This window comes from Camelus dromedarius, chromosome 17, assembly GCF_036321535.1.
Source record: "Camelus dromedarius isolate mCamDro1 chromosome 17, mCamDro1.pat, whole genome shotgun sequence".
Classification (NCBI taxonomy): Eukaryota; Metazoa; Chordata; class Mammalia; order Artiodactyla; family Camelidae; genus Camelus; species Camelus dromedarius.
In genome coordinates, this window is record NC_087452.1 from 3,535,618 (window position 1) to 3,559,340 (window position 23,723).

Sequence of the window (23,723 nt, forward strand, 5' to 3'; positions counted from 1 at the left end):
CATCCTTGCTCTGCCAGGTGACGCCAGACACCAGCACAAGGCATTGCTGGGGATCACTTCAACAAAGGTGGAAGCAAAAAGCATGGCAGCTCATTACAAAAACAAGTTATCAGATCACGAGCTCCACGTGAAGGACGGACAATGGCTACGTCTGCAGCTCAGCAAAGGTTTAACACCATTTCTAGCAGCCTGAGTATTTTCACTTGATTCCAGAAACACCCTCTATGACCTGCAGAACTGCTAACAGTGACCACTCAGTGATCATCAAACAGCAGCACCTTCCTCCTCTGCTCAGTTTTGCACAAGCTGCTTCCGCTGTCTGGGCTGGCTTCCTCCTCCCATTTCCTACCGGCTCCCTGCCCACCCCCCACCTGGCTCATCGTCTCGGCCTGCAGGCCTCACCTGGCCATCAGGAGGCTGAGCCAGGCTCACTCCTGGTCTGACTCTAAACCACATGTTCTTGTACCAGCTATGTCCCTTTGACACAGGGTCTACTGAAGGCGTTTTGGGGTCGCTAGTGGTAACGAGAACTGAGATATTTGAATGGACTTAAAAGGGGAAGCTCTAAGCCTCTGGGCAGCCTCTCAAACTCCCAAGTGAGCATCCCAGGACTCTTCTGGCCCACTGTTCACCACCGGCCCCAGCGTCTGCCCTCACTCACAGGACCTGGCCACACCCCACGGCAGCCCCCTTCCCCCTCCCACCCCTGGGCCACCGAGGCCTCCAAACTCCCACTTTCAAGAAGGCAAGGAAGGGGAGGGAACAAGTCTGTTGCAACATGCCCAGGGAATGTGACTCATCCAGGGCCCCAGCCAGTGCCCTCTGGCAGAAACTAAAAATGACTCAAAGTAACAGCTTCCCAAAGCATCTCCAGATCTGTAGGCACACAGGGAGCACACGGCAAGGCCCGCGGTGCAGGCCAAGGCCGCCGCGAGTCACCTCGTAGAGCTTCACAATGTCGGGGGTGTGCTCCTTCTCGTCCATCTGCTGCTCCCTCTTGAGCAGCGTGTCCTTGCAGTGCGTGCAGCAGCGGATCCGCTCGTCGTCCTTCTCGTCCAGGACAGAGCTCACGCTGCTCACGCTGCTGATGCTGCCCCGGCGGGAGCCATGGACGCTGCTGGGCGACTGGCTGGGGCTGGTGTGCGCGCTCAGGGAATCCTTGCTGGCACTGGTGAGCTTGTCTGTAAGAGCAGCACGGAACAGGCAGCAGTGAGCCCGCAGCCTCCAACCACCCAACCGCCTGCGGACTCCACGGTGTCAGTGCAGTGGGAGCAGGCTCTGCCTACAGGCAAGAAGCACCCGCACCTCTGCTCCCTGGGCTCAGACTCTGCGGTGGGACGGACGCCACCGCAGCCAGGAAGAGCCAGACGGCCGAGGACAGCCTGTCTGGGAAGCTCCGAGGCCCACTCCTAACCTGGTCTAACCACCTCCTGCCCCACCTCGTTTACCACGTGCCTCACGCACAAGCTGGGCTCTCCCAGGACTGTCCTCCACAGCCTTCCCCCATGCCCAAACGCCCACTCCCACCCCTTCCAAAGCTCAGCTCCAACAGCACGTCCTCCAGAGAGCTCTTCCCAGTTCCTTAAGGCAAAAAGTCTGCCCTTCATTTCAGTTCCTACCATGTTACCCCCGCCTCCCACCTTCCACTGTCCCCCTGCGCGACAGCTGCCCTAGGGATCTGCGACTCCGCGGGTGGGAACTGTCTTCTTTAGACTTGTACCCCGACATCTCCACCAGGGTCGCCGCCCCATAGCAGCTGCCCAGTAAGTTAACTAGCCCAAGAGTGCCCTCGAAGCACAGCTTATAGTTTTGGGTGAGACAAGCAGTTGTCCTGGGGAGAAGGTAACATGTCGAGGCAACGTGTGCCCACAGGACATCAGAGCTGGCCAGAGGACACATCTGCTTCTCCCATGTCATCCAGACACCCTGCAGCGTCAGCGGAACTCTCTAGGGCCGCAAACCACCCGGGAGTCCCAGAATTAGCAACTTTGAACCAGCTGAGATTCAAAGTTCTGGACCATCGGGTTCCACCTGACCTCTGCAGTCTCGTTCCCACATCCTCAAACAGGGCTCCCCCTGCCCCCACCCCGACTCTGTACTAGCTGGTCTACTCACCTTCCCTGGCCTTTCCACGTTCCCTGCCAGGGCACCTGCTCTTCACTGCACTCAGGACGCCCGCCTCCCCACCTCCCTGCAGCCCCGGTCATCCTGCAAGGCTCCCCTCACGTGTCACCTCCCAACCCTGGGCATCCACGCACCCCCTCTTCTCCAGCCTCCACAGCACTCGGGGGCTCCCGTACTGTGACGTAACAGCCTGCTCCACATGGCCCTGAGCTGTTCGTGATTTTCTGCTCACAGGAAAGGACTAGCCCGCTGCTCATTTTTCAAGACCCTCTCCTACAGTCTCCTCTCAAAGCCTCACCTGTCCTTCCAGCAGAGCTGACAGAGATTTGGTCAGCTCTGCTGCGTGCCTGACAGCTCCTCCCGTCATACTTGTCTCTTTATAAAGTGACTGTGAGCATCCCCTGCTGGACGCTGGACCCCTTGGGGGAATGCACGATGCCTACAGACCAGAGGTGGGCAAACAACAGCCTGCGGGCAAGTCCGGCTGGTTTTTGTACGGCCTGCAAGGTAAGTGCGGTTTTCACACTTCAAAAAGGCTGTTTAAAAAAGAAGAAATGTCAGAGACCGTACATGGTCTATAAAGCCTAAAACACTTACTGTCTGGTCCTCTGTGGGAAAAGTTTGCCAACCCCATTACAGGCTTTTGTATCCCTGGCCCCTCGCACTGTGCCTATGCTGTAATGGGCTTCAGGGAATTAACAAGTAAATGAATGAAGGGCCACTCATTTAAACAAAAAAATCCCCAAGTCAGCCAGTGAGGATTAGTAAGCAAGCCGGTCTCAGAGGAGAGGAGGGTCCGGGCCCCCCCTCCACATCACCTACGTGCTAAGGGCAGGCTGACGAGCTCCATGCACTTCTTGCACATGATAGACCCACAGAGGCGGCAGTGGTGGCGGCGGTTACGGATGCTGAACTTGTTCCCACAGTCTGGACAGAAAGGGACATCCTGGTCGTTGACCCAAGGCACCACGGACTTCTCTATTGCTTTGGGAAGAACACAATAAAAACCAAACAAACAAAAGAGCAGGCTGTTTTGAAAAAGAGCTCTGGTCAGGCAGAAAGATGAAGAAGGGAGGGAAATGAGCAAAGTTCTCGAGTTACCTCGGATCTTAGCAGACTCGGTATTTGTTCTGTCAAACGCAGTAAGCTGACAGGGAGAAAAGGGTGCCGGGAGAATTAGTCTGGGGGCGCACACACCTTCCCCAGGCGGAGGCAGCAAGTGGGAATGAGCACACCCGCACCTCTCAGGTCTCCTCCATCCTCCCCAAGCCCAGGGTCACAGACGCAACTTCAAGGGGGACAGAGTATTCGCGTGGCATTCAGAAGGCACCTCCCTTCCCGCGACCCATTTCCAACCTCTTTATTGTCAGTTACCCATTTAAGCAACAACCAGGGGTGGGCGAGGATGGGGTGGGATGGCTGCTGAAAGCAACAAGGGCCCCCCAGTTCTCCACAGTCCTCCTGGACAATGAAACTGGCCACATAGTTCTGCCCTACAAGGTACACGCCAAGAACTGAACCTGTGGTTGCGCACCACACAGCCTGGCTTGTACGCAACAAGCATTTCTAGGGTCCAAGTAAAACAGAGCAATCAAGGTACTGAAGACGCACTCTCATTCCACAGAACAAGAGGTTCCCACACTGCACGCTGGCCCTGCACTCCTCACACATCTGGTCACCAGGCTCTCTGTTTCCATCAAATGGTATCACACAGTCTGCCCCACTGTATGATGGTACTCGGGACACCCCAGCCAGGAAAGGACTGAAGGCATAAAGGTTTTCCAGCAGCCAAGCGGGCGTCATAGGAAGGAAAAGGGAAGCTGGATATGAGGCCAGTCGTCAACCTGGGCCCAGGATGGAACTGTCCACCACACCCTCTGCACCTGCTGGGGCGTTTCCTTGCCCACACCAGACATATACCATATATATGACACATGCTGCAGAAAGGTAATTTTTCACCCCCAGAAAATCTGTACTTGCAGAAAAAAAGTGTTTTAAAACAAAAAAATTTACCTTCTCTAACCTGATAATTAATTTATTGACTTCAACTACATAATGGTCAATTCTGGCAGCTCGGTGTTTTTTGAAGTCGGAAAGGTGGCTTCTCACAGCACCTAGAAGGAGGCAAGGAGGGGAGACGAGTGACTCGTCATTTCTCTGGGGGAGCCTCTCTAACTGCTGCTTATCCTCAACAAATTTCAAAAGCAAGTAAAAATGCTAGGATTTTAGAGTTCTACTGAAAATTTTAAAACTAGAAAAGCAAATGAAAGGAAATTTGCTAAGTTGTTAACTAGGGTTACTTCAGGGCCAAAAAGTATGGCACGAAAGGCCTCGAGGACCGAGCCTGGACTCTGGAGCCAGCCTGCGCTCGGTTTCATTTTTGCCACTCATTGTACAACCCTGGACAAGTCCCTCAACCCCTCTGTAATGTGGAGTACGCATCTATAATGTGGAGGAAACAGGGGTACCTACCCCACAGGGTTGTTTTCAGGATTAAATGAGTTAAAATTTATAAAATCCTCAGAACACTGCCTGGCACATGAATTTGTGTTAAATAAAAAGGGCAGTAACATCATGGGTGATTTTTTTTTTAATCTCTCATACTGTTCTTTACTTTCCAAAGTTGGTACAACATGGTTTCTCATCAAATTTAAACAATCCTTCTAGTAGCCTGTTGTCTGAGTGTATCTGAAAATCCCCGCTCGGTGTCACCTCTTCTGAAAACCCGGCCCTGTGCCCCAACCCTCCCAGCACTCAGCTCATTTCTTCCAATGACAGCCTACTCATCAATGTACCTTCCCTCATCCGGAGTTTCTCACCCGCTGCACTCCTAACCATCCTCTCTTCCTTTTCTTCCCTAGCCATACTCTAATCAAATTTTAGTTGCAAATTCTCAGGGCTGACAATAAACACTGACTTTTAAAATCTGCCATTCATCTGACCATCCACAATTTGTGACTTCCTTCAGTTGCCGAAACAGGCAACTTAACTGAAAAATCACCCTGATAATTTAACAATGGCAATCATGAAATAAGCTATCAAAAAGCTAGTAAGAATTCACATGCTTGAAATGTCTCCTTCATGTTACTAATTGTCTTTCATATGTAACTAATAACTATATGTGTATGGTCTTGTTTTTAAGCCATTTTCTCCTGCCATGATGAAAATGTTTCCACTCTCCAATACGGTAGGCACTAGCCACACGTGGAGCTTGAGCACTTACATGTGGTTATGGAACTGACTTTAAATTTTACTTAACTTTAATTTATTTAAATGTAAGTAGTCACATACAGTTAGTAGCTGTCACATTGGACAGTGCAATTCTAGGACTTTCCTCATGCAAGAAGACACATTCGGCAGCGGCACCATATGGTAGATGAGCCCAGGTAAGTATCACTGCCCTTCTTAGAGCCTGTTTCCTCACAACTCATTCCACTACACAAGGCTCTTGTGAAAGGTGAACAAGATAATGAATATCAAAGTGTAATAAACTGTCATGGAACAATCATTTATCCATTGCATGGACAGAAAATATTAATGACTGCAATCATGTAACAGTGCAAGGACATGTAGGATTAGCTAGTTCAGCTCTGGGTGGTGTGATCTTTTTGATAAAAGCTTTATTGAGTTATCATTCAAATACATACAATTCACCATTTAAAGCAAACTAATTCAATGGTTTTTAGTATATTCACAGGGTTGTATAACCACCACCAAAATAAGTTTTAGATTTTCATCACCCCAAAAAGATGATTATTTTGAAAGTAAGTAAATGAAACTATAATTACGTGCTTCAGAAAACTGAGTTGCACAAACCGTGCTTACGAGGCTGGTAACGTCTACATGAGAAGAGACAGCCCCAGTCAGCGGACGGTGCCGGAGCTGATGACAGAGACCTGGCTCCTCCCCACAATCGGGGTCTCCCAGCTGTCTGACCCTGGGCAGGTCCCCAGGGAGTGCTGGGAGGCCTAAACAAGAGTCCGCTTGTAAAGCATTCAATGCAGTGCCTAACAGAGAAGGTGCTGGCTCATTCTCGTCTGTTTTCTGCCCTCACCAGGACACAAGGTCCACATGAAGCTTGAGGCCATTCTGGTTTACTGGTGCCTCTTCAGCCAACTCTTAAAACATACAGATGCTTAATAAACATTTGCTGAATGAACGAACAAATTTCTTACCAAGCTCCTGGGGCTCCCACAGGTAAGGGTCAACCCCTCCATAGCTGAAGGACTCATATCCCTGGGTCCCCGCCTCTGCTCGGTCATCTCCTTCCCGTTTCAACAGCCTGTTCTTTGCTTTCCAAGCCTTCTGGACAAGACCTTGAAAAATGGAACAAAATCATAAATGAATCCACGAAGAATACCCAGTAAAGAGTTGAGAGAAATCTCAAAACATAGGAGTTGATGAAATAATTATGCTTTGTTTAAAATGCTCAAGAAAACTCTGGATCCTAAATAAAATGCAATGACAAGTACACAATCGCCTCAGTACAAATATCACAGAGCAATCCATGAATCGGTCAGTCCTAGCAGTAAGTTGGTTCACGTGGCCGATACATAGCGAAATTACTGCTCGTTGCCATGTTGAAGAGCCCAACAGAAGGGTTAAATCAAATTGAATGAGGGGACGAGGGTGATCGAAATGTTTTTTTCTTTATCTTAATTGGAGAGGTGGTTACACGGGTACATACATTTTTCAACTGACTGAATTGTACATTTAAAAACTTATGTGTAAAAGATACCTCTGTGAAATAAAACTCATATTTTATGGCATGACAAAATAATTTAAACATAAAAAATGTTCTCTGCCCTTTGACTTCCTCTCTCCCTGCACTGTGCCCGGAGTATCTGCGTAATGCGTCGACCAAACCTCCTCCACCAGCAGAAATACCTGCTCAACCATAAAGAGCAACATTTTCCTGGCATCAAGACGCTCCTTAAAAGGTAACACTCCTTCTTGATCTTGTAAGGAGCCATGACGACACTTAGATCTGGATTGTGTAAACTGTTAACGTGCCTGAAGAAAACATCTCTAACTATGCCTTGACTCTAATGGGCAGAACAGTTCTCAGAGCTTTCTGAGATGCTGTTCCCAAGTAATAATTCTCATTTTGGCTTGAATAAAATTTTCCATTTCTTTCTTAGATCTACTGAGTAATTTTTCATTGACACTTCAATTAAAATAAAAGGTTTCTGGGTTTGTTTGTTTTTTTTTTATCAAATCTACAGTACTAATTCACTTATCCTAGGGACTCATGAGTAAACATTCCTCATTTACCTATAGGATGGGATTCAGCCAAACCAACATCCCAAGACGGTGTTCCCCATCATGCGCAACTGTACATGGACTTCTTCCTCCACTCACTTACTGAATGCATGTGTTAGAATACTGACAAAAAAACCTCAAGAAATGAATATAAAACTTACAACACAACACAAAGAAAACTAGACTTGGTAAGAAGAGAACATGACATTTCCTGGGTTGATTCCTTGTATGCACCAGGCACAAAGCAAAGCACTATCAAATACGTGATGCCAGTTCATGCCCACAGCAGCATGATGCAGGTGGTAACCCTCCTTACAACTGAGGACCTGACATCAAAGAGGGGGAGAAACTACTTCACCCAAGATCACAGAGCTTACAGGCAGCAGGGCTGGAACTGGAAACCTCATTTATCTGAAACGAGAGCTCCAGCTCTCCCCGGACAGCACCGATTTGAAATCTGTGCCTTTGCAGAACAGGGGTTCAGCCACCTACACTGAGGTGAGAGGACCTGCTGTTAAAATGGAACAACAGTCAACTGGTGAGGAAAAAAAATTCTCAGTTCCAAGTTTCTCTCATTAATGTTCTTAAATCTAGGTGACTTCTATCCATTTCTGCCACTAGAATATCAGATTTAATACAAAATGATATAATTTCTTTTACATTTAATAGATCAATACTTCATGGAATTCTCATGATTTTGACGTGCTCTGTCACTTAACGTTAAAAACACCCCCACAGCTTTTCAAAAATCTAGGTAAATGCAGGGGGGAGGGTATAGCTCAGTGATAAGAGTGCCTGCTTAGCATGCAGGAGGTCCTGGTTCAATCCCCGGTACCTCCACTAAGAAGCAATAAAATAAATAAACTTAATTACCTCCCCCTCACAAAAAATAAAAAAATAAAAATCTAGGTAAATGCAGATATAGAGGGGCTGCTAGGCAGGGGGTGAAACTGATACAGTTAGAGATACGCCTTTGTTAGAAAGTCACTCTGGGATGGTGTTCTCCAACTGGAAAAATAAGGCCCACCAGAACTGAACAACACCTTCTAAAACAATTAGTCTTTCTTAACAATAGGAGAGGAAAACAAAGAATTCAGCAGACAGGAAACTGGAGTTAGCAAATACAAATTCATTTTTGCAAACAAGAATCAACTGTAGACTTAAATAGACAGGCCATGCCATTTAACCATTTTAGGACGCAGAGGAAAGGCGTCTGGCAACCTTTTGGGGTGGGTGTAGTCCTTCAAGAGAGGGCCAATTAAGAATAATCCCATATGTTTTTTTAAAACGCCTACAAACCCACAGTTCATTTTAACCACCTTTTCTTCTATGTACTGTAAATGTGCTAAACTGAAGCTGAACCAGGCCTGGGACCCAAACTCACTGACCACTTTTTTGTAGTAACACGTTTATATTTTCTTTTTTAAACTGCCCCAAAATCTGATACCAAGGTTTACTCTTTTGCTTTAACATTTCACTTGCCTGAAACTAGCAATGTCATAAGATTTCTAAGAACCAGAAGACCAAATGGAGAGGTGATTTGCTTTTTAAAGGACACTTCAAAAACCTTCAGTGTCAACCTTCAAAACTTTATTTTCCTGATTCTGAAACACAGAAAACTGCAACACAAGCAAGAATTTCTTCCTGACTGAAAAAATGATCATTAATAGTACTAAAGGAATGCTTAACTCAATCTCTTAGTTCTTCTGAGGTAGAGATGGGGGGAAAATGGAGGGGAAAACACATGAGAAGTCTCTCAAGTTACTTTCACAAGGAACAAGATTTCTACTCTAGTATTCTCTGAATACACTCCCATATCTGTTATTCCCTAATCTTACACGTTTTCCCCTAATAAAAGGGTCAGCATCACAGGAATGTGAGGACATTCTCTCACCTCTCTACCCACTGGCATCAAATTCTTACTGAAATCACGGTATACGAGTCAGTTCAGGTGACACTAAGACTGGACGCTCACTGAAAATCAGGGAGGCCCTTCAGCTGTCCAAAGGACACTTAGATAATCAGCTTATTTTTGTGTTAGATTTCCAGCTGCAGTGCATGCTGTGATTGGAATGCATGGCCTCACCTCATCAGTGATGCCACGCACAAAGAGCAGCACTAGGCTTAGAGGTGATGGAGGACATGGGGTCAAGGCATAGCTCTGTGGATTCCTACGTGCCCTTGGATAAGTCACTCCACGTCCCTGAGCCTCACTTTTTCTCTATAAAATGAGACCAACATCTTCCTGCAGGGTTGTCGGGGGATCAAATGCAGTAACAATGTATATGAAAGAACACAGATTTCTCTCTCTCTTTTTCTTTTTTTGCTTCCTAAGAGTTACGACTCGGCTTTAGCCTCTACAGCCAGAAGCCACCTAGTCCATCACAGCCCTCAGGATGTTTGAAAATGATTGACTTTGTCATGTTTTTAACAGAAGTTATAAAGGTTAGCACTTTCAACAACTCTTTTTTTCTGAATTGAAAAGTGAGATGTGGAGTGGGACTATTTGATTACAGGAAGCATGTGACTCACATGTGACTCACATCTGTGGATGCCAAAGTTCACTTAGGAATACATGATCATTCCTTCTCTGCCACCCAAAAAAGAACTGTGGATACAGTATTAGACCTTTTTAGTCCCACTGCCTTCAGACACGCTGCCGGCGTTAAGCTGAATCACTAGGAGACGCAGTTCCAGAGCAGCGGCATCGTACTCAGAAGTCAGAATCTAAAGTCTGGGAAGTGAATACTCTGTAGAGTCAAAATGACTTTGCAAAATTATTTTTGCAACCCTCCAGGACCTGAGGGTCTTTGGAAGCTCAAAAACCAAGTTTTAACTTTTTGGGTTTTTCTCCTTACATTTCAAGTATGCCTTCCTTTTCCTGGGCTGGGAGGACAAGGTCTAGTTGAAGAAGTAAGGACGGCAGGAAGGCCTGAATTTGTCACGGGTAAATGAGTGTACAGCGTGCCTCCACTTACACAGCAAAGGAAAGGAATTCTGCCCCAGAACGCTCTTACGCTGGCAGTTAGATAATTCAAATAGTCTAGCAAGAGACAGCAGAGGACAGCAATTACACTTACTAGGTTAAAAGCCAGGCTCTACTTCATTGTGTAACTTAAGGCAAGTTATCTGTGTCTAATCTCTCTGCCTAGTATCCTCATCAGTAAAATGGGGCTCAGAGTCATATAGTTACTGTGAGGATAAAACGAAGTTAATACATGGGAAGATTCTGAACAACATCTGGCTCATGGAAAGCACTAGGTATGTGTCCTCTACTGTTACTATTAATTCACTATTGTTTATCATGCTCTGGTGGCAATGTGAGAGCTGACGAAAACCGCCCCATGAGTTAAAGTTCCCAATGACAGAATGGGGTAAGCAGAAAATCCTGGCCTCTTACTTTTAATTTGCCCTTTGACATCACGGTCTTCCCCAGAGTGCTCTTCCTCATAGTGTGACTGCAGCTGATAGAAAGACTGCAGGTCCTTCAGGCACAAAGGGCAGAGGAAGCCCTCCCTCACTTCCCCTGGGTCATCCAGAGACGCCATGGCAGGGTCCCTCTCAGCCCCCGCAAGGCAGGGGCCTCATGCCAAGAGTCAGCTTGATTCTTCCACAAGGGACCAGGGCTCCCACAGGACTAGCTTAACCAAGCAGCACACAGGTGACGGGGAAGTGGCATCATGGTCCCGGATGCGGCTTCCTCTCTGGAGTAGAAGGCCTAAGGAAAGAAAAGCAAGGGGAAAAAAAAAATCAATTCAGGCAAGTTAGCAGCAACTGAAAATTTTCTTTGTTCTTCTCACAATTCAGCAAGGGCACTTAATGTTTTTCAGTGCAAGCATGAGAACACAAACTGCTTTCTCAAATCCTTAGCCCAAAATACAAAACCTTCTAAGATGTGAGAACATCACTGGACAATGGCAACTCAATGAAGGGGGAAGCACAGATTCTTGAAGATAAGAAAGGAAAACACAACTTCAACAGTAAACACAATACCAAGGCAATTCATTCCAATGATCCGACTTCATAATTTGTATGCCACGGTAGCTGGTGGGGAAATGTCGAGGTAGTTATCAAGCAGAAGTTTTATGTGACTCTCTTTACCCTGATCATTTTTGTAACCACATATACTGAGCTCTTGCACTTATGTCAAAAATGCACTGACGTAAAAGGGATAGAGTCTGCCCTAAAAACCAAAAATCAAAACCAAACCAAACTCCCAATCTCAGTCTAAGGAGGAGCACCAGAAATCTAGTGATCAAAAAGAAAGATCTCTACGTTTGTAGAGTACGTTCTCTCCAATAAACTTACTAGGTTTTATATGCCAGCAAGCCTAATGTTCTCACTGCTTCAAAAAGTAAAAGGGTTTGATGCTGAAACAATTCAGGACTTACTAAGTTACATTTCCAGTTTTATTGGGCCATGGCAAAGTCACTTCCAATGTCACCTTAGAAAGACTCCCAGTCATAGGGAGAATCCGGACAAAACCATCCCACAACAGAGAAATTTCTCCCCAAGAATGTGAGGCCACAAACCAGAGTAGAGTGAAGGGGAGTGTATGACCCTCAGCTTTGAGCTTTGGATGGCCCTGCTTAGAGGGCCACGGAGGAGAGACTGCCTCATTCCCAAATCTGAAGGGCGGCAGTGACCCAGAAAATAAACAAATGAAACGCCAGGTCGCTGTTTTCCTTCTCCGCTAAAAAGCTCAATCTACATACGTGCAGATTTCAGCCTCTCTTCCAGATGGTCACGGAAATAGCAGCTCCCGTCCCCTGCCCAGACAGCGGTTCACCTGAGCCCCCTTCCTTCCCACGCACTCAGCCCTACCAACCGCAAATCCAACCCCACACCACTGCCCACCTCTCAAGGCACCCTCACTCCCTCAAGGAAATGCCTTCCTTGAGGCATTCTCCCGTCGGACAGTCCTGCACGTCTCTTCACAGCACTGACCTCAATCTATAATCACAGGTACACAAAGCAAGTAAATTCATAAGCCTGCAAGCTCTGTGAGGGCAGAGGCCATGTCCACGTTCCCCAGCAGGGAGGTCAGTGCCTGGCACCAACCACGGAGAAACGCACTGCAACGCTCCACTCGGGAATGAACGGATGGATGAATGAACGAACTCAAATCGTATAACCAAACACCCACCACAAACCAGAGATCCACCACACACCATCAAGCCAGGCTCCACGTTCGTAACCTACGCAAGCTCCTCACACCCTAAATCATGTCCAAAATCCAGATTAAAATCTCCATGTCCTGCACTCTCCGTCCAGCGGGAGCGCCGCCGGCCACACGCCGCGGCGACCGCACACCCTGCGGCCGCCCTCCGCTCAACTCAACACGACGTGCACACGTCGCATCGTCACGCGCGCCGGGAAAGGCTCATCCCCACGGAGCACACATGACAGCCTCACAGACGCCGCACAAAACACCGCAGACGACTGCACACAAACCGCGAACCCAAACGCCTCGACCTCCCACAAGCGGAGACCCAGACGCAACCGCGCGGGAGACGATCCCCCGATGCCCACTCCCAGCCGCGGAACCAAACACAGCTCACACGGCCCGCGCGACCACACGGCCAGGGCCCAAGCACCACAGGCACACGAGCGAAACGCGGCCCGAGAGCCGCGGCTCCCACCGCGCGCGCCACACCCACCACAACACCCGGGTCCCGCGGCCGCACGGTCCGCCCGTCTCGTTCCCGAGGAGAGCGGCGCCGCGCCCCGCAGGCCTGCCCGGCCCTCTGGACCGCGCCGGGCTCCCGCGGGCGCGCAGGCCTGTCCTCTTCTCGGACCCAGGCTCTGGGCCTCCTCGGTCCCTCACACAAGCGCGGCCGCCATCTCCATCGACTGCTCGGCGCTCGGCAGGCGCGCCTGCGGCGGCGCCGAATCTGAAGGGCAGGCTGACAGACGCCGGAGGAGCGCCGAGTCTTCGAGGAGCCCGGAAGGAGTCCCCGGGCGCGGAGGCGCGGCGGCTTCTGCGCAGGCGCCGAAAGAACCGGCGCGGCGAGTCTCGGTAATTCTGCGACGTTTTGACGTCCGAGGCGCCGGACGTTAAAGCCAGCAGCTTGCCCTCTACCCCATTGTACAGATGGGAAAGTCCAGACCGGTGGTTCTTTGGCCCTTGACCGAGGTGCGCAGTGAATGAGGCAGCAAGGGGTCTTGAATGCTTCCTATCGCGCCCCTAACTGTAGTTCTAAATTAATTTGATTCTATTAAAGTTCCTGAGAGCTAGAGACAGGAGGAATATTCAGGAGACCTGGAGGATGTGGAAAGGCCTGCAATACAACCACGTGGTGGGGCTTAGTATCCACCCCAGGCATGGAGCGCATGGTCAAGAAAATCTGCACCGTTTTCAAACGCGGATCAAAACCCAATGAGATATCTTCCTCACACCCGTTAGAATGGCTGTTATCAAAAAGAAATAAGTGTTGGGGAGAATGTGAAGGAAAGGGAACGCTTGTGCACTATTGGTGGGCGTGTAAAGGGGTGCAGCCACTGTGGAAAAGGTTATGGAGATTCCTAAAAAAATTAAAAATACTGTATGATCCACCAATTCCACTTCTGGGAATTTATCTGGAGATCACAAGAAACTAACTCAAATTTATCTGAAGATCACAAGACACTAACTCAAAACGGTATCTGCACCCCGGTGTTTGTTGCAGCATTATTTACAATAGCCAAGAAAGATAGGGAAACAACCTGTCTATCAGTGGATGAATGGATAAAAACAATGTGATATATTTAAAAAAGAATGAAATCTTGCCACTTGCAATAATGTGAATGGACCTAAAGGGCGTTACACTAAGTGAAATAAGTCAAACAGAAAGACAGATACCACATGAGCTCACTTATATGTGGAATCTAAACGCCCACATGCACACACACACACCCACAAGCTCATAGATACAGAGAACACATTGGTGGTTGCCAGAGGTGGGGGCTGGGGGGAGGGGGCAGGAGGAATGGGTGAAAGGATTCAAAAGGTACAAACTTCCAGTTACAAAATAAATAAGTCCTGGGATATAATGTACAGCATGGTGACTACAGTTAGTAATATTGTACTGCATATTTGACAGTTGCTGAGAGCAGATCCTAAAACTTCTCATCACAAGAAAAAAATGTTTGTAACTATATGTATTGGCGTTAGACTTAACTATTCATTCTGCATGATATACAAATACCAAATCATTATGTTGTACACCTGAAACTGATACAATGTTATATGTCAAGTATACCAAAAAAAAAAAAAAAAAAAAGACAGGATGCTCAATCAGCACCCACTCCATGCCCTGCGCTGTGCTGGGTACCACAGGGTATACAGAGACAAAACCCCATCCCAGTCCTTGGGAGCTATTTGCTTTGTGCCCTGCACAAGTGCTGGCCTTTAGCCATGACCTGGGCCCCAGAAGAGGAGCTCCAGAACATGATGGAAAGATCCTGAGCTTTGGGGTCAGAAGTCGACCGCGATTCATGTTCCAGCAGTTTTACTTGACCACTTTGACTCCTAGTATCACAATCTGTAATGTAAGGACAAAGATCATAGTTGCCACCTCATAGGATTGTGAAGACCGAGTGAGGTTATGTGGGGTGGAAGGGGTGTGTGGGGGTGTACTTAACACTGGCTCTGCCTCTGGGCAAGAGCATTGATTCTGCGACCAGCCCTGGGCCTCCATCACCTTCTGTTTAAGGACATGAGGCTCCCAGCATGGAGAGCATTGAGCTTTTCGAGGGTCATCACCAGTGAAAGGGCAGAAGCTCAGTTTCCAGAGACCTGGGATCTAGCCCTGGTTGCATCTTACTTTGTGACTTTGAACAGGTCCTGTCCCCTCCCTTGGCCTCAGTTTTCCCATCTATACAGATTAAATGGGTTCCAAAGACTTGCAAGCTCTTTTATTTTTTCAACCTGATGGCAACATTTTTTTTCACTTTGCAGGGTTAGGAGGTGTGGTCAGGGACGCCCCACCCGCCTTGTGTACTGGCACACACAAGAGAGTTGCCAACCTGTCAGAAGCAGAGCGACTCACTGGAACTGCCTCTGTCGCTGGACTCTTCCTTGGGTCCTGGTAGCCAGGACTGGGGAGTGAAAACACTGTATTGCATGGCTGGGGCTAAAGGGGTCCCAGAACAAGCCGTGCTCCCGGGCAGAACTACGTCTGGGGTCAGGTGATGAACCTTTTACTAAACCGTCATGATTTTGCCTGTCACTCTATGATTTACAAAAGCTGGTGTCACAGTCACCATTTCCTATACTCAAAAAAGCAATGGCAATGTGGCCCGCAACTTGTGAATTAATTCTGGAAATTATGAGGGATCAGCCACTTCCATTGTATTGATATTTTAAAGAACAAGGGCGGCAAAGACCTTCCTGTATGCTTTACAGTTTATCAAAAGCGCTTTAATTAGTCAACTCCTTTGGGCAACTATCTTACTATTTCCATTTTAATAATAATAATAATAATAATGACTAATATTTACAGAGTGATTCACATGTGCTGGTCACTGTTCTATGTGCTTTACACGTCTTAACCAATTCTCAAACAAATCTATGTGGTACAAACTAACATCATTCCCACTTTGTAAGTGAGGACTCTGAGGCACAGAGAGGGTAGGTGACTTGCCCAAGGTCACACAGCTGGTAAGTACTGAACCCAGAGTCATCTTGTCTTGAGATTTCCAAACCCTACAACTCCTTCCTCTGTGAAGGCCTGATACCCTGATCTCTGAGTCTTTCTGCATCTCTCAGCATTTTCCAGGCCCCAGCCGTGGACCGGCGATAGAAATAGAAGGTGTGAGGAGGTTAAGGCAAGATGGTCTTAGTCTTCGAAGTGGCCTCCACTGGCAGGGGACACAGATGCTCATAAGCCAGTTAGAGAGAGAGAGGTGTGCACACGTGGGCAGCAGCTCTAGCATTCAAGGGGAGGCTGATGACATCCTCTGTGAGAATTCAGGGACAGTTTCCCAGAGGCGACAAGCATGAGCGGAGCCCTCGGGTGGAAATGACAGGGAAGGGCTTCCAGGCCAGGAGAACAGCATGTGCCGAGGCACGGCCACGGGGAAGAACATGCCTCTGCATCCTTTGAGCATCTTAGGAAAGTTCCTGCACGAACTGAGTGTTTGCCTGACACTAGAGGGGCCGCTTCCCATGGCTGACACTGGACGTCTTCACCTTTGCCTTCCGCCTTAGGGCGCGCGCTCTTTCCCCCTCCCTCCCTCCCTCGTCCCTCTCTCCCTCTCTGATCTCTCTCTTTCTGGCCCCTTATTATCTAAGTCCACCCCCCCGGCAGCGCGAGATGTCTTGGCATCACAATGAAATCGCTGAGCAGGGAAGGGGAGGCACGCTGTGGGGACTGTCGTCAGGGGCGCGTTTGCAGCCCGTCACGCGGCTCCCCCGAGCCCCGGTTCCTCCCCGACTCCCCGGCCTGGCCCAGCCCCAGTTCCCAGGCTGCTGCCACCTGCACTGAGGTTGGGGACAGAGGTTGGCACCCGTCTGCTGGCACAGGGAAACGCAAGTCGTGACGAAGGACAGGCGGGGCGGCGGGAGGGAGGCTTGGTCTGCGGAATCCACAGAGGATGAGCCAGGCTGGGTGGTGTCCAGGGGAAGCAGCTGGCGGCCGCTCAGGGTCAGGAAGGAAGGAAGCAGAGAATGGGGAAGGAGGAGAGGGAAAGAGGGAAGGAAGGGGATGATAGAGAGGGAAAGAGGGAGAAAAGAATAACAGGAAGAAAGTTCCAGGGAGGGAAGCGTCGTGGTTCCAAGTACAGACTCGGGCTTCAGTCCCAGCCCTGTTGCTGTGTGACCCCAGGCGGGTCGCTTAGGCTCTCTGAGTTTTCGTTTCCTCTCCAGCAAAATGGGATCACAATAGTACCTCCCTCCTAGGTTGAAGGATTAAATAGGTCCACATTTGGAAAGTGCTGGAACAGTGCCTAGCCCACAGGAAGGACTATGTAAATGTTTGGTAACTAAAGAGAAGGAAGGAGGTGGTGTTCAGATGCCTTGGCAGTCCTGTCAGGCTGAGTCAGAAACCGCCAGAGGATGTGTGAGGGCCCAATCTGGTTCATGGAAATATTTTTGAGAGTCATGGCCCTGGCAGATGGGAACTCAGAAAGGAATCAAATAGTAGCTACATTCGCTGAACCCAGTGAGGGAGGGGATGGGGAGTGGCAGCCTCTGCTGATCTGAAAAGGAGGAAATTCAGAATTGACTTGGGGGCATTCAAGCGGCAAGGCCACCCAATTTGCAGGTCACAGGCTGGCATTTCCTTAGACTAAGCAGGGCTGCCACCGGCCCAGAGAGATCTTCGGTGCGTGAGAGAGAGGCCCCCCTCCATCCAACAGACGTACCCCGTGCCGGGACTCAAGCCCTGGGCTTGGAGAGTGGGGAAGGCATGGAATTCTGCTCCCACTCATCCCCTTCACTGCGCTGTGGACAAGAATAAGTCAGCATGGTCCTCAGGTCATGAGAAAAAAATCATATCACACTAGTTGGTTGCAACTTCAGATCGCTTTCCTCTGACCGAAATCTCTGGAGATGCGCACGCTCAGCCGGTAGAGAAGTTAATCCCAGTTTCGGCCCAGGATTGAAGTAATCTGTGTAGACGCAGTACTTTAAGTGTCTGAGGTATTTAGGAGAGTTTGGCATGTAGCGCATCTCACACATTATACTTGTGCCTCCAGTTTAAAATGTGTAACTCAGAATTGACTTAGGATTACAATTTTAAGTTCATTCAGTAAACTTTGTGTGAGCACCTGTCCACATAGTGCTTGAGATAAACCAAACTGACAGCGATTCTTGCCCTCCTAGAGCTGACATTCTAGCAGAGAGACACAGACACTAAATAAGCACATTACACAGTATGTTGGAAAGTGATAAGTGCTATAGAAAAAAAGAAAAAATAAATGGACAGGGAGGGCCAGGTGGCCATATTTAGCTGGGTGCTCAGAGCAGGCCTCCCTGAAAATGCAACGTTAGAAGACAGACCTGAAGGCAGCTAGGAATGAGCCATGTGGGTGTCTTGGGGAAGAATATACCACGAAGAAGGAACAGCCAGCGCAAAGTCCTCAAGGCAGGGTGTGCCTGGCAGGTTGAAAAAAGTGATGAGGCCAGCACTCGTGTTCACAGCAGCATTAAGAACGGTAGCCAAAAGGTGGGAACGACTCAAGTGTCCACCAATGGATGATGGATAAACAAAGTGTGGTTCATCCACACAATGGAATATTGTTCAGCCCTGAAAATATCTGATATCTGATATATCATATATCAGATATTTGATATATGCTATAACATGGTTGGACCTTTTTCATTGTGCTTAGTGAAGTAAGCCAAACACAGAAGGACAAATCCTGTACAATTCCACTAATGTGAGGTTCCTAGAATACAACTTCACAAAGACAGACAGTTGAATAGAGGTTGCCAGGGGATGAGGGCAGGGAAGGAGGGGGATTTGGTGTTTCATGGGTGCTGAGTTTTTGTTGGAGATGATGAAAAGTTTTGGGTGTAGATAGTGGTGCCAATTACACTCAATTGTGAATGTATTTAACACTGAATTGCACACTTGTGAAGGGTTAAAGTGATAAAAAATTATTATACTTTATTGTCCCCTACCCCCGCCAGAAAACTAAAGAGGCCAATGTGGCTGGCAGAGGCAGTGATGGAGCGAGTTACAGGAATCCTGGCCTAGAGCTCGCGGGCAGAGGGCAAGTGACGCCTATTGTAGGGACTTTGCCTTTACTCTGAGGGGGATGGGGACCAGGGGACGGGTTGGAGTAGGGGAGGGACAGGATCTGACCTCTGGCTTCGGTACTGAGGAGAAACGGAGAGGGCAGAAATGCCAAGTGTGCTTGGCACGTAGTAAATCCTCAGTAAGTGTCAGTTGAAAGGTGCATGCTGAGTCCCTGGAAGGAAACACAAATTCCAGCGGCGGTTCCTCTGGGGTGGGGAGGTGGAGGGAGACCTCCTTTTTCTAACGTACTCTCTTTTCGTGGGCTCTGCACGCAGGCGAGCAGAGGGCTGCGAGGAGCCAAGCCAGCCACCAGGGGGCGCCATAGGACCGCGTAAGACCCGCGCAGCCGGCCGGTCCCGTCCTGGGCCTTCCGAGGCTGCCCCCTGCTGTTCAGCAGAGGAGGGTGCGCACCCCAGTGGCGGGAATTTGCTGGGACATTAGTCTCCTAGATTCCTAAATGCCTCCCTCCCTCACCTCCTTCAGGCCTCTGCACTAAGGACCCCTCATCCCCGACCGCACTATCAAAGGAGCACGTCCCAGGCAGCAGCTGGGACCAGGCGAGGCAAGTAAGGCACCCAGAGTGCAAAACTGAGGGGACACTGGCTCCCAGACCGTGCACCGCTGGCCTCCTTCCTGCACTCAGGGAGCCTCACCCCCAACCTGCTCCTGGTCGCACCCGACCCTTTTAAAGCTGTGCACATGCCCTGCATTCACTTCCTTCATCACTGATGATGTGTGTTGATCTGAGATGCCAGCTGCACGCGGTCGGAACGTTGCCTCATTTGCTGCTGCACCCCAGCCTCCAACTGTGCAGGCACATAACAGACCCGCAATACATGCTCGTTACGGGACTCAGTGAATGAATATGTGACCTGGGGCAGGTGGGCCAGTGGGTGGAGGAGGGACCTCTCACCACGCAGTCATCCATTCCCTTGGGGACTGCAGAACAATAAAGCCACTGTCAGCTTCAGCACACAGCGTCCAAGGTCACCCAGGAGGTGATGTCCAGCCAGGAGATGGAAGAAGAGAGAGTGGAGAAGACACATCCACTTTCATCCCTCCGAGCTGGGAGCAGCTCACATCACTCTCTCACACCTTCGCTGGCAAGAACTGGTCCCACGGTCCACCCCCAGGAAGCAAGGAGGGCTGGGAACTGTCGTCCCAGGCTGGGCAGCTACATCCTGGCAACAGCTCCACCCACCAGGAGGAGCACACATCTCTGGTGGACAGCTGGCATCTCTGCCCCCAGAGGCCTCCGATGGGGTCCGTACTCCACGAGCCTCCGGCTGGGCCTCTGCCAGGCTGTCAAGTCACCAAGGTCAGCCAGCTGGCAGGAGAAGGGGTGGCTGCCTCCACCGCAGGTACCCACTGTGTACCCCCGCTCAGGGAGGCGAGCCCCTGGACTGGAAAACATAGCAGTACAAGTCCCATGGGCTTAGTGTCTGCCTCTCTCTCCCTCCTCTCTGGATCCTGAACCTATCTTGAACGCTGGGCTTCTGCCCTGTACCCTCCTGCCCAGCAGATCAGACAACCCAGGACAGCGAACCACAGTGAACTTGTGAGGAGCAGAAGACCCCAAAAGATGAACAAAATGGAGAAACGTCTGGGAGAGGCCAAGTCTTCCCCAACGTGTCTGGGCTCCTTCCTGCCAACTGTGCGGGTGGTCAGATCTCCCCTACCGACCACCTTTTCTTCCTTTCCACATCATCTGTCACCAGCAGAAAGTCGGTTGTATGACAGCCCAGAAAAAGCAGCAGCTGCCTGTTCAACAGTGGCCTGAGCTCGGTAGTGTCATTCAGCTGCTGCCCAGCTTCAGTTGGCCAAAGCAAGTCACAAGATCAGCCTAGACTCAAGGATGAAGAAGCAGACTCTTCTCTTTCTGGGAGGCACCCCAAAGGGCAGCATATTAGTTTGCCAGGCTGCCACAGCGAAGTGCCACAGGCTCAGGTGACTTAAACACCAGAAATGTGTTTCCTCAGAGTCCCAGGGGCTGCAAGTCCAAGATCAAGCTGTCAGCAGGTTGGTTTCCTCCGAGGCTTCTCTCCTTGGCCTGCAGATGCCCACCTTCTCCCTGGGTCCCCACATGGTCTTCCCTCCGTGTCCAGGCTTCCTCTTCTTATAAAGACACCATATTGAATTAGAGCCCGCCCGAATGACCTCATTTTAACTCGATTGCCTCTTTAAAGACCCCATCTCCAAATGCAGTCACATTCTCAGGCACTGGGGTTAGGTCTGCAACTTATGAATTTGGGGACACACATCTGGAAGCTGAGGCTCGGGGAGTGGGTGAGTAAGTGCCTTGTGGAGCCAGTTCAGAAGCCTCAGTCCTTCTACCCAAAAGCTCCCTCCCTCTCTTTCCCACTCTGGGTGTGCACTGGGGCAGGCCCCAGCCTGGGCAGGGGTCATCTGGAAAACCAGCTGCTCCTCTTGAACAAGCTGATGTGAGAGGAACAGGGCAGGGACAACCACGTGGTGCTTCCGGGTCCCCTCAATGGACCCTGCCTCCTGGTGGAGCAAACACAGAGAACACCCTGTCTCCCTTCCCTTGCCCTGGAAACATTGAGTATTTCTTAGACCCGTGAAACTTGAGTTTGGGACCCCAGGTGTACTTCCCAGAGCCCCCTGCAAGGCCCCCCTCCTGCCCTGTTCCAGACACAGGTTAGAGCACTGAAGAGTGTCTTTCCTACGTCCATATCCGACTGCCTTTTACTTACGGTACAAGCTGTGCTGTCTTCCTGCCTCCCCACCTCCGCACTGGCCATTCCCTCTGCCTGAAGTGCCCTTCCCTTTTCTCCCACCCCCTTGAAGCCTGGCTAACTCCTACTTAACATCTAAAACCCATTTCAAGGGCCTGCCCTCACTGATCTCTCCTAGCAGTGGCACTTCATCTCTTGTGAGTCCCAGGTCTGTCACCCTATCAGACAGTAAGCTTCTCAAGGAAGGAGCGCTGTCTTAGTCAGGCACCAGCCACATTCTAGCCAGGAGAAACTGAGTGATTTATTTACTCTCTCTGCATATCAGTTTCCTCACCTGTCAAATGGGGATAATGACCCTTTGCATAGGATTGCATGAGGACCAAATGAGTTAACACTTGCAAGTACACAGAATAGTTCCTGGCACAAAGTAAGTGCTCAGTGACTGTAAGCTATTATTATTTTTGTTATTATCCCCCAGTGCCCCGCAAAGGACTTGGCCCAGGAATTATTTGCTAAATGAGTGAATTGGTGAGTTATGAATGACCTTCAACTTCATGAGCAGAAGGCCAGAGCATAGGAATAGATAACATTTTAGCTGGGAGAAAAATAGGAATATCACCAAGTGCATTAAACATTTTAATTAGCTGTCTGGCCGCTGCCTTCTTCATCTATTTTTGTTTGGTCTTGGTGGAACTCCGAGGATCAGAATTTGGGGCATGTCTTTTGCCTGCGTCGTGAGCCCATGCGCCAGACCTGGTGGCCTCCCACATGCCGCCCAACCTCCTGCTTTAAATAGCCTCCTCCTGTTAACTGTGAATACACAGCCTGGGGCACAGCTTATGTAAGCCAACCAACCTCTCCCGGGTTTACAAGACACCCCCAAATCCTCCAGCAAATCCCACCAGAGTGGGAGCATGCGTCTCCGCCCGCCGGCAGGGGGCGCCCAACATTCTCCTCTCCGGAGAGGCTCGGGGCGCTCTAGGAACCACCCTCCTCTCCCTGGTGGGACTTAAACGAAGCTGATGCTGGTCCTGCGTCCGTGCGTGGAACGCAGCCTGGTCATCGGGGTTGTTAACACTTCCATGTGATTCTGATGTTCAGCCAAGACTGAGAATTCCTTCCTCGACCAACTGCTGGGTGGGCTGCTTCCAGGAGCTAAGCCCCCGTCTCACTTTCTCGGTCCACCTGTTACGGCAGCAGCATTTTCGCGCTTTTGAGCTGTCCCTGTGGCTCCTGTACAATTTTGTGCTTTTTACGAACTGCCTATTATTTACCATAAACACAACTCACTTAAAAATTTTAACCCCACTTTAGGCAGATGTGGAATTATGAATTTGATGTATTAGTCTCTTTGTTTTTAATACACATTGAGACAAAAGCTAGACTATCAAAAGTTTAAGCCATATACCACTCAAAGTCATTTTGTCCAGAGCCAGGGGTACACTCACCACACCTGGGAGGGAGCAGAGGGGGACACCCAAGGGTGTGTGGGATCAGGAACAGAGGCTGCCTTCCAGGGCTGCACAGAAAAGGAGGGGAGGGGACACCTCCCAAGTCAGGGACAGCACAGCTATTCTGAAAATGCTTAAAATATCCCTAGGGGAACACACAAGAAACTAGAAAAAGTAGCTACTCCTGGGTCTTCTGGACCTTTTTTTCACTTTTAAAAATAAATCTGTTTTTTTTTAAGAGACAGAATGGGTTAACAGAAGGAGGTGTCCGAGATGGAGAAGCCAGTATCAGGGCTTGAACTTTGGCTGAGAGTGTCCAGTCCTGCAGGAGGGCACAGAATCGGGGTGATAGGCACCTGGCGTTCTAGTCCCCGCTGCCCTCTGTGTGAGACACTCAGGCATCCGCAGGCCTCAGCCAGGGCAAGCCCGGAAAACAGCCTTTTCTCTGGTGCTTTCTGAAAACACGT

General features: G+C 49.5%; 1 protein-coding gene across 5 annotated transcripts in view; it reads right to left on the reverse strand.

Annotated features, from left to right (window-relative positions):
• Positions 1 to 23,723, reverse strand: part of RBSN (rabenosyn, RAB effector) — a 40,657-nt gene that overhangs the window by 11,183 nt on the left and 5,751 nt on the right. The window contains exons 1-7 of one of the 5 annotated variants that reach the window (XM_031470961.2): positions 13,047 to 13,313; positions 10,787 to 11,104; positions 6,300 to 6,440; positions 4,138 to 4,238; positions 3,226 to 3,271; positions 2,947 to 3,108; positions 940 to 1,181 (exon numbers count right to left, since the gene is read on the reverse strand). In XM_031470961.2, the coding sequence (XP_031326821.2) occupies positions 940 to 1,181; positions 2,947 to 3,108; positions 3,226 to 3,271; positions 4,138 to 4,238; positions 6,300 to 6,440; positions 10,787 to 10,934 (840 nt within the window). In that variant the 5' untranslated portion in view covers positions 10,935 to 11,104; positions 13,047 to 13,313. Of the gene's footprint in view, positions 1 to 939; positions 1,182 to 2,946; positions 3,109 to 3,225; positions 3,272 to 4,137; positions 4,239 to 6,299; positions 6,441 to 10,786; positions 11,105 to 12,532; positions 12,974 to 13,046; positions 13,314 to 23,723 lie in introns of those variants that run through there. The other 4 variants (XM_064496217.1, XM_010984886.3, XM_064496216.1 and 1 more) reach the window with 4 other exon arrangements.